The following is a 10,893-nucleotide window of genomic DNA, read 5'->3' on the forward strand; positions in this document are numbered from 1 at the left end:
ATTAAAACAAATCATACTCGCATATTTATCTCATAAAAAACATTATCTCCACCACAAAAGAATATAAAAAGATACAATATTTCATCAAAATTAATAAATAAAAAAACTATATATCCTTAAAATAAAAAACAAGGCTCAAAAACATCGTTATTATTCGGTTTGACTTCATGGTTTAGATTTTGGTCAAGTCATATCATTTTAGACAGAATGTCACGTCATGTATTTTTATAAGTAATGATATAAGTATATCTTTTATTTATAGTTATCTTTTAATTATTTTGTTTCTTTTCTACTATTTTATATAAACACCCTTATATTTTCTTAGATTAAATTATTTCAGAAGTTAGGATTTTATATAAACACACTTATATTTTCTTAGATTAAATTATTTTAGAGATTTTCACTGTCACATTGTCTCTATCATATAATATAGTGTCAAACTTATATTTTCTTAGATTAAATCATTTCAAATATTTTCACTGTCACATTATATTATCTACATAATATAATGTCATGTGATAATTTTGTTTTCTAAAAATTATAATATTATAAAAAAATTATAAAAAATTAAAATAACATATGCTGACATATACCACATAGTTAATACTGTTATTGTATTAATAATAAAGATAACTTGTAATGAATTTTTTAAAATAAAAACTTAATTAAATCAAATAAAAATAAAAAGTATCTATTGAAATTTCGTTACAAAAATAAAAGTTTCTAAAATTAAAAACTTCTAAAATGATTCAACCATTTTCTTTTTCTTATGATCTCCGTACATTTCTCAAGTGTTTATCAATATTTTAGATATCCATAAATTATTATTAAATTTTTATCAGCATCCCCCACACCAAGAACCAAGGAACAAAAGAGTACAAGGGAAGATTAAAAACTTATCAATATTTATTTGACCCAATAGAAAAGTGCAAATAATATTTTGAATATAGAAAAAAAATTTGGCAATAATCAATAGATTATAAATTTTTATCAATTTGTTATTGTTTCCTTACCATAAATATCTTCTACTGTTGCTAAAACTTAGTTTAAGAATAACACATTTTCACTTATCACAAATCCCATTTATATTTAAAAAATTGGAAAAACATACACAGGAACTAAAAATATGATACTGCAGTCACCAGTGCTACACTGCAAGTGAGATTTCCATCCAATTCACATCTTCAAGAACAATGTTACATTACATTACTACTATAAACAATGGGAAGTATGCACTATAATATTTCAATTGAAGATTGACCAATTCTGAAACATTTGACAAAAACATATATTAAATTAAAGATTTGAAGCGATCTATTCTAATATACAATGAGAAATAGTTTTATGTTAACCATAAAATAAGGGTATTAACCAGCATGATATAAGATATTCAAACCATTCCCACGATAAGGAATGGTTACCTCATCAATACCTGACATTCTTTAATTAACCAATATCGATTTTCTTTAGTTCAAAGATGCTTCTGATGCAATGACACTTTTATTAAATTGACAGACAACACCAATCCAAAATCCAATATAATAGTAAAATTTATAGCATCAAAACTGACTTTAGAAAAACCAGAATGGACAAGCATCCGATTGATTAAAAACATAACTTGAATTTGGATGTAGGAACAATACTCATTCTCCGAAAACAACTCAACATAACGTTTGACAACTTCCTCCAGGTCTCAGTTTCTCCCATGGTTTCTAACATAGGAGTTGCGTGCTAACAATTTCTGGCTGGAAGTGAACCGATCACCCTGCAAAAACCATACGTCAAGCAGATGAATCTTCCACATCCAACAAGACACTATAATCTAGCATGCTGCACCATTAAATTGCAAGCCTTACTACAGAATAAAAAATGATTATCTTTACGATAAAATTAAGATCTCTTTACATTAAAACACAGACATTATTTACAATAAATTATAAATAACTACATACATACATTAAAACACAGACAAAGGTCAGGTGTATATTATATTTTAATGAGGTTGAATTAGAAAAAGTGGCATAGTAAAAACGAGGTTAACTTCTGGCTGGATAAATAATCAACTATTCCTATAGTCGATTGGCTTGGGATTCCTAATCACTTGCAAAATAAGTTGGAAGCCAAGTTGGCACTTTATATCTGATAGATCTTGGTCTATTCCTGATGCTAAGGTGACCTTCCTAATCACTTACACAATACCCTTTATTGGGAGTTTTTATTCTTATTCTATAAAATGTTCCCAATATTTGTGATTTTTTTTTAATTTAATTTGATATAAATGAACCATAACTACTTAGTCCTATTCCTAAAAGCTTTATCCCTAAATAACATATCCAAACTGGAGGTCACTATTGAAGAATTTATATATTCCAATTCTTTATTTTTTTTTTCTTGTATGCAAATAATTAAACAGTCCAAGTAATAAAAACCCAAGTTTCACTTAGATCCCAATTCCAATACGATCCCCATGCCTCATTAGCCCCTCTCAGTGTCGCAATCTCTGTTCTAATCTTACATCAGTTTGATACTGAGGACTATCTTTCATGGAATGGTTCTGCTGATGGCATTCTCAGTCTCAAAAACTGCTGATGGAATGTACAGCACTGGTTTGGAGCAAATTTATTCCTCCTCCTTTCCCTTTTCTTGTTATCATAATAGGTTGCCTACAGAAGATAGCTGTTTCTTGTGTCATCTTTGGGGTGGTGCTGCGGAAACTGTTCAACACTTGCTCTTTTTATACACATTTTCTAAACATCCCTGGGCCTGGCTTACCAGCTCTTTCCAGTGCCATTTTTTCTGATTCCATCTCTTCCTTTCTTTGTTTCTTGCAAGGATGCTGGAGTGCTCAAGCCAAGACTGTAATACAGGTCTCTTTGGTGTCATAATATATCAATAACCAGAACAAGATCTGCTTTGATAACCCACATACAATCTCATGAAAAATTAAAAGCTTAATTTATCGAGGTCAATCGGGCAGGTAACTGTTCTACTGGTTGTATGTAACGTGCAACTGGTCACTATTCTTAAAAGTTTTGTAGTAGATACATCCTAGGAAGACTGCATTATGTTCCGTTTCTTTGCCTCCTCTCCCTGTCATCGGTTCAAATGTAACACTGATTGGGCAGCTATAGACACTCCTGGTGTATCTGGTTGTGGGGGAATATTTAGAGATCATCATGCTTTTATTGTGGGTTGTTTTTCATATGCTGGTGGTCATAATGCCTTTATATGCAGATGAGATGGGAGTGATTCCTGACATGGAAGTTGTTGTCCCCACAGGCTATACTAATCTTCGGATTGAGTGTAATTCTCATCTAGATTCAAGCTTTGGTTCAATACTGCTATTATTCCTTGAGATCTTCGTAATAGATGGCTGGATTGTTTTGTAAATAGTAATATTTTTTTTCCTTTTTCACACTTTTTTAGGGTAATCATCTATGTATCGACAAACTTGCTGAGTCTGGCATTAGATCTCAGGATTGTACTTGGTGGGATAATGTTTCTAGCTCCACTTGTCCAGAGTTTTATAGGGTTATAGGTTGTGGGTCAGGTGTGTTATCCCCAACTTTTTTTCTTGTACTTTTCCTCCTGTTTATGATATTCGAAGTACTGCATATGATTGATGTTTGTGGTGCCGACATAGTAATGCCTAAGGACCTCACTTTTTAAAACAAAAACATGCATACGGAAGAGACTTTGATCAGCATTAAATCCCACCTTAGTTGCTTAGGCGAAGAACTTGTCTTGGCTCTCTACCTTATGACATGAGCTCTGAAAATTCTAGGTTTCTCAGGAAGCTCACAACTCACTGTTGAGGCAAATAATTCTTCGCAGAAATTTTGAAATTTGTTTCTTTATATCCTCTTATTTCGCATCACTTTCACTTCACCATATAACAGAGAATTTCAACTTGCAAAAATTTTCTTTCTCTTGAACCAAGAATAGAATAGAATTTATAACTTGCAGAGTCATTTTTTAAACACAAATCCAAGGAATGTTTTATTTTTGAAAATGGGAAACACTCCAGTCAAAATATGAACATCTAAATATAATGTTCTCCATGAAATCAATTACAATAGGACTGAAACAACCAGAACAAACCTTGCACATAGATGCTGCCGATTCTGATTCAAAAGTTTGGAGAGGTAGATGTCCAAGAGACTGGAAAGAGTCCAGGGCATCTAAAGTCAGCTGCCAGCCACAAAGAGCCACGCTACCCACACCAGAACTGGAGCAGGGATTATCACAACCAGCAGCAGCAACATCCCCATTCACCCAAGGACAGTGATCATTATGTAATTTGATTGGATCAAATTCAACACCTCCATTACTGATGTCTCTGTATGGAATCCCTGATCATTATAGCCAAGTGCATTAGTTAATGAAAAAACGAAGAGCTGTCAGGATGGGGCAAGCAAGCAACGGTGTAAGGTTCAGAAAAAATATTCAGTAATCAGTAAAATAAGAAACATTGTTGTGAAAGAACATCTTGGTAAAAAGTAGAAAAATTGGGTACAATTCATCAGCAGTAATTTAATTCAGAAAATGATTAGAAATGGTTTGTATAAATTGGGTAAAGTCATCTAAAAATTAATCAATAAGAGATTTGATAGTTACTATTGAGTGACCACCATGAGACCAGACATTGGTAAGTTGAAAATATTACCTGAATAAGAAACTCGTGTATATATTGTAAGAGAAGAAAATCCATAATGGAAGTACCCATGGCTGTGAATATGTAACCCAATCAATGTCTACATGTCTACTATGCTCACTATTAACAGTTTTCGCAGACATAGTGAGTATAAAATTTGGGTGTGTGGATTTCAGATGAATGGGATGGGGGAGGAAGTAGAAAGGAAAAGGAGGTCTGCTCTAACAGGAGGGAGTGGGGTTGAGAGATTCCAACACCTAAATTGGGGGTAGGATACAGAAGCAAAACTAATAATATTTAAAATAATATTACAACAGTAGTATCTTAGATTTCCTTTCAACAGTCAGGGGGGCTCAAATCTTATTGATCTCCACACCTTTTGGTTGTTCAAGTAGCAAGGATTAGTTCCTTTTAAGTAAAATCTCAGATACGAATCTTGTGAATAAAGAAAATAAATTTTGGGAGAACATTCCTCCCTGCAACAGGTTCATTTAACTAAGATAGGGTAGGCTTAATGCAACTTCCCATTTCCAAGGGCTTCCAACCCAAAAAAAAAAAAAAACTTTTGGAGGGAAAACATCCAAAAATACTAACAATATTTTTCAAAACATAAATATCTCTTGTAATAACTCCTCTTTGTTTTCACTTAAGCATTTGGCTGGAGGGGAAACAACTAAGGCGACAGATTTGGTTCCCAACCAACAAAGAATTCCCTCTCTTTTTGAAGGTAAAATCCCCTCCCTTCACATTTCGCCACAGCCCCACCCCCCAAGCTCTATCTGAAAGTTATTTCTCCCAGCACAATAATCACACAAATTGAGATAAGGCATTCTGATATTGTTTATATGTTTGTAATTGACCTCAGATAGTTCAATTTCCAAATAACTTTGCACAATTGAGTATAAATGAATACATAACAAGAGAAAGTGATAAATATATTAGTATTACAATGACACTATTCAAAATTCAAAGGTAACAGATTTATACCATTACACAAAATATTGGCAACCCAAAAATCCTTTAAGAAAAAAATATTGGAAGCCATTACAGGTTAGGCAGAAGCTTAGCGGACAAAACAAATACAATATATACCATATAGATAATTAAAAAAAATGCAGATATATAATAGTAATGCAAAAATAATGAAAAACAACCATATAATTAATAAATATATCTTGTCTAGAAATTCTGATAACAATTAAATCAAATCAAAACACCACCAAATTCAAGGTTCAGACTTAAAACAAAAAGGAAACATAAGATAAATGTCCTAAATTTCTAATTATCTTTTAGATGCTTTAGAATTGCCCTACTCAGTTGCCATTGGGGATGCTGGAAAAAAGGTGATGAAATGTTTCAGATATTCAGAGTATAATTATTGAGTGGAAAAGAACAAGAAAAGAATTCAGGGAGGGTGGGTGGCACTAGATGAAGAGGAAATAGAAAGTGAAAAATTGAGAGGACTTGTACTCAGAGGTGGCTGCGGAAGCAGGACATCGCTGCGCTGGAACCCAAGGAGACTGCAGATGCGTGAATGAAGTGCAGTGCATGAGTCAGAGGAGGCTGTCAGTGAGGTGCTTGAGGCTAGTTGGGGTGCATTAGGTTTTGTTTTCTGATGTAATTGTTTGGGTTTGGATCCAGGTTGTATGGCCCAACTCTTTTTTTCTTAAAAAAATAACTAATGTGCTTACCCAATATACATTAGTTCAGAAATAGAAACAGAAGAGAGAGAAAACAGTAGGGCTTTAAAAGGCTCAACTCAGGTCGGTTCACCTTGACCTGAGGCTTGCACAGCTCCAAACTAACATTCCATGACCCAAGGTAGCTGCTATGAGCAGCCATGGCCATTTTCAATAATGTTGGACTTTACCGGTGACATTGAGCATCAGAAGGGAAAAGTATATCTAATGTTAAAGAGGAAAAAGAAAGAACCTATTAAAATAGATAAATAATCAGACATACCCATAACATCTGTATTTAAATGGCCTGATTCATGATATGCTCCATCATCAATGTGAGATGCCTTCCCAGTCTGAGTAACTTCTTCCTTGGATACTTCATAGGCAGAACAAACAACAGCATTACAAGAAAGGGACGGATGGGCACCATTGTCAGGGTCTATCATCTGCATGCTACAACTGGTCTTCTCACCACTCTCAACAGATTCAACCTTGGTTGAAGCTATAATTTTTGAGCCACTATCAGCCCTTGCTATAGATTGAGACACCACGGCTTGACTATCCCCTTGAGGATCTTCCCGACTCATCTCCTCAGGCACAAAATCCCCAGTATGTCCATGATAAGGCTCAAATTCACCAGGTGGACCCTGATTTTCAATCACTTCAGCAATTGGTTCAACATCACCTAAACTATCACCTCTATGAACTGAGACATCAGTCCCATGGATTTCAGCCTCATGACTTGCACCCATGCCCACACTTCCCCCACTAATACCAAAACTAGGTCCATCTCTAGCATGTGCTGTCAGTATCTCTGTGTTCAAAACTTCCCCACAAGCATTTGAACTGCTAACACCTGCCTCCCCTCCTGCCCTTTCTAAAAGTGGTTGGAAACAAGCACTTTGCTGTGCTTGATAGCTGCTATTTAGCTCTGATGCTTCGTTCAAATCAACAGAAGGGAAATTGACATCATTAGCATCCACAGGAAAATTTTCAACACTTTCCATTGATTCATCATCTGAACTGTGATAAACTGTATTCATTGCAATAATAGAAGATGCTTGAGCAGAATCTCTGGTAGACATAACACCAATGGCATGATCCCTTTCTGGGTTAGACTGGTTATGGATGTTTGCATCCAGTTCTATTTGAATACCCAATGAATGGCTAGGTGCAACGTCAGAAGAATTTCTTAATGGAAACTGGAATGTTTCCAATAGATTAGTATGACGGGCACGCTTTGAAGGGCCAGCTGAATACAGTTGACTACCAGTGACTTCATTATTATCACGGTCAGCCACAGTTTTTTCAACACTGTCTGCCTGTTGCACATTTAGATGTGGCCTGTCAGCAGTGATTCCACCATCATCCATTTTGCGTTTGCTTGCAGTGGGGCCTTGTGATTCGTAAGAAGCTGTCTGGTCTCCAACCTCACTTCCAGAAGGCCGTCCAATCATCAGATGTTTTCCTTCCCCAGCATCTTGCACATGACCTGAGGTTGATGTCAAGTTTATTGGTGAAGAGGATGGCCCACTAGCCATCCTAAGACTTAAATCTAAACTTTTATTGGATACAAGTTGTCTTTTATCAGATGTCGTAGCCTCATCACGGTCTCCAATCCTCTCTTTTTCAACACCATCAGCAGCAGCCCATTCATTGATACCACTAGCTGCACTTATTCCTCGAGTTGATGCTATTTTCTTGCTTGTTTGAGGTGTATCAATCCCACAGGGTGTCAAATGAACTGGTCGTGGAGCTGTCAAGAAATCCCATACTCTAACTGTAGCCCCACATAAACTACAATCTAACAATGGTGACCTAGACTCACAATTAAACTCTGAACCCAGTACATCATTGTCCCCGGTATCTTTCCTTGAAGAAGTTGAAAACTCTCTCTTGCTTGGAGCAGGATCAGCAGCAGAGCCTTTGGCTGGACCAGAGCTATACCCATTTTTTGCAGATTCAGCGGATTGTTCTTCACAGTCAAGCACGTTAGGAAGCCACCGTGGCTCCCATCCACAAAGACTTATGAGCTTTTGAGCCTATTGCAGTGGAAAATTAATAAAAGGATGTACAAATAAATAAAATTGGACAAATTGGCATAAAATATACTCCAATAAATAATTAAGACAAAACAACATATCTTAAAAATATCTTACATAAGAATATGGATGACAGGCCTGTTCTCCAGTTATGCCTGTTCCAGAAGCATTTTCTGCTCTGCAGCCCAATTCTCCAGCTGTCTGAATTTGCAATTGAGCAAGTAAACGATCAATTTGAGGGCTATGTGTAATCCGCATAAGCTCAATTGCAGATGAAGATACGATTGGGAGGGAATAAAACTGCAAGAGTCCATCACACCTATCCTTAAAACCACCAATTAGAGCTGAAGGTGAAGTAGGAGGGAACTGCACCAAGCTTTCGGGACAGCTATTGCCTCTCCAAGGACAGGTGACTTTGTGTCCTTTATCAAGCTGTTCAGAAAACTCTTCACTGGAGCCATCAGCTTCATCAAATACATGAGAAACAATAAGCAAGGCCCAGAAAGAAGCATTGAATTAAGTGGTATAAAAGGGCTTGTTTTTGAATTATCCAGAAGATTAAAACATAATGAAGTACGACGTTTATTAATTGAAATTGAATATTGAATTGAATATTAACTATAATTGACACCACAAAAGGTTCAAACTACACATTGCAAATACCATCTACATCATACTCTTAACACAAAAATGGCAAAATAACAATCTCTAATACAATTTATCTAGTAGAAGTTCCAATGTCCAACAAACTTCCATATAACCATGTAACCCCATAGAAGTCTTAGAATTTGGGCTTGGAACCTCATTTAACCCCACAAAAAATCAAATTGAAAGCTTAGGATTGTCCAAGCTTCACAAGTTCTATTTAAAACATGTAACAAGTCACCCGTTTTCTCACCCATTAAGAGTGAGTTACAAAATAAATCACTCTCACCGTTTGTTCAAAAGCACCAAATGAAATTTTTGGGCTTTAGGATATAGCGTCTTTCTCATGGTATTGTATTGAAAAGAGAACCCTGTATTATGTGTCTCCATGAATCAGTATTTTTCCATTAAAATATCCCTAGGTAACTTCCCGAGGAAAATGAAAAATTGATAAATTATTATGAGCTCTTCCATGCAGTTATGCGAATTAACTTTCAGAAGAGGTACGTCACACTTTAGACAACAACCAAAAATAATGCACTGCGACTAGTTGCCGAAATCACACCACCCAAGACACAAAATAAGCATACATAAATTGCATCACATTTCCTACAAAAGTTACCAAAACACTTCACCTCAGGCGAAACCCAAAAAATAACACATCCAACAATCTACATTATCAAGGTATACACATCCTGAGCAGACCTTTGAGTTGGAAATAGCAGAATCAACAATCCCCATCCCCCATCATTAAAAAGCAAAAACCAAAAGAAAAAATACATTACAAATATAGATTCACCTTCAAAAGATGAAGCTGAAGACACGGCAAAATCTAACTGAGCACGACATATCTCACACTCAATCTTAGTAACACCCACATTCACCCAACCTCTCTTCGCACAAGCCAACGACCCAGCAACCTGTAAAATGACAAAGACAGACATCAGTTCAATTGTCCCCTCCCGGCCCCCAATTATCTCAACTTAATCGTTTCCATCACAATTCAACCGTATCGAAGCCAACCTTGGGCAATTTCCCGGCGAGCTTAAACGTCGAAAGGCGGCGCAGCAAATCGCCGCGCTCCCATGGCCGGCAGGAGGGAACCGAAGAACCTTGCAGCACCGAACCGACAACCTCGCGCGAATCCGCACTTGATTTGTGACGGCGCCGAACATCTCCGTTGGCCGGAAACGCCGGCGACGAGGCCCCCGCAGAACTAGAGGAGGACAAAAAAAGGAACATCAGCGAAAATTGAAAGCAAAGGACAAAACCCTAGAAAACGAAGAGTGAGAAATGGAGCTACGGTATGCAATAATTATGCAAAGAAAAGGAAAAGGTAGAGTGAGAAACCCTAGAGAGAGACCTTGCTGCAGGTGTGGGAGGAGAAGAAGGTGGTTTCGGAAGAGAGAGATTGGGATTGGCAGAGCTTACGCCATCTTCGTTCATCTTTCAATTTCATGTATTTTCTTCTCTCTCTCTTTCTTTCTCTCGTTTTGTGTTGTGCTTCTAACTTCCCTTTGGGTTTGGAGTCACACGCTATTAACGTGACAAATAAATTCCTTTCGCTCTCCACTTGTGTTGTGGTTGGGTGGGTTATGTGATGGATCCCATTCTCAACAACTTATTCCTTCCAAAATAACATAAATATATTTTTTCCATTTCTTTTAAACATTGATCAAGAAATCAAGTAAAAAATATATTCTTTTTAAAATATTAAAATATATGTCTATTGTCATACAATTGTGAATATATTGAAAAATAACATAACGTACATCAGTTTTTTCTCAAAAAATATGAACAATATAAGAAAAACGTATTCTTGAAAGTTTCAAATGTTATAATGGTAATGGCATTTAATATCCTTGCACTATTT

General features: G+C 36.0%; 1 protein-coding gene across 1 annotated transcript; it reads right to left on the reverse strand.

Moving 5' to 3' along the window:
- Positions 1–1,481: 1,481 nt before the first annotated feature.
- Positions 1,482–10,622, reverse strand: LOC114164375 (uncharacterized). The gene is made up of 7 exons (XM_028049027.1): positions 10,384–10,622; positions 10,044–10,236; positions 9,820–9,940; positions 8,493–8,839; positions 6,617–8,375; positions 4,102–4,352; positions 1,482–1,765 (listed from the first exon to the last, which is right to left on the reverse strand). The coding sequence occupies exons 1-7, from the start codon at positions 10,464–10,466 to the stop codon at positions 1,694–1,696; spliced, it is 2,826 nt and encodes a 941-aa protein (XP_027904828.1). The 5' UTR covers positions 10,467–10,622; the 3' UTR covers positions 1,482–1,693.
- Between the last annotated feature and the right edge of the window lie 271 nt (positions 10,623–10,893).

The sequence above is a fragment of the Vigna unguiculata genome, chromosome 1, assembly GCF_037176805.1.
Source record: "Vigna unguiculata cultivar grain cowpea cultivar isolate G323 ecotype 2 chromosome 1, ASM3717680v1, whole genome shotgun sequence".
NCBI classification, from domain to species: domain Eukaryota; kingdom Viridiplantae; phylum Streptophyta; class Magnoliopsida; order Fabales; family Fabaceae; genus Vigna; species Vigna unguiculata.

Excerpts from the sequence above, each read along its gene's own strand:
- LOC114164375 (XM_028049027.1), bottom strand. The coding sequence starts at position 10,466 with ATGAACGAAGATGGCGTAAGCTCTGCCAATCCCAATCTCTCTCTTCCG. Across the intron at positions 8,376-8,492 it reads CCTGTCATCCATATTCTTAT|GCTCAAAAGCTCATAAGTCT; the intron begins GTAAGATATTTT and ends CCACTGCAATAG. Across the intron at positions 4,353-6,616 it reads TTTAAATACAGATGTTATGG|GGATTCCATACAGAGACATC; the intron begins GTATGTCTGATT and ends TATAATGATCAG.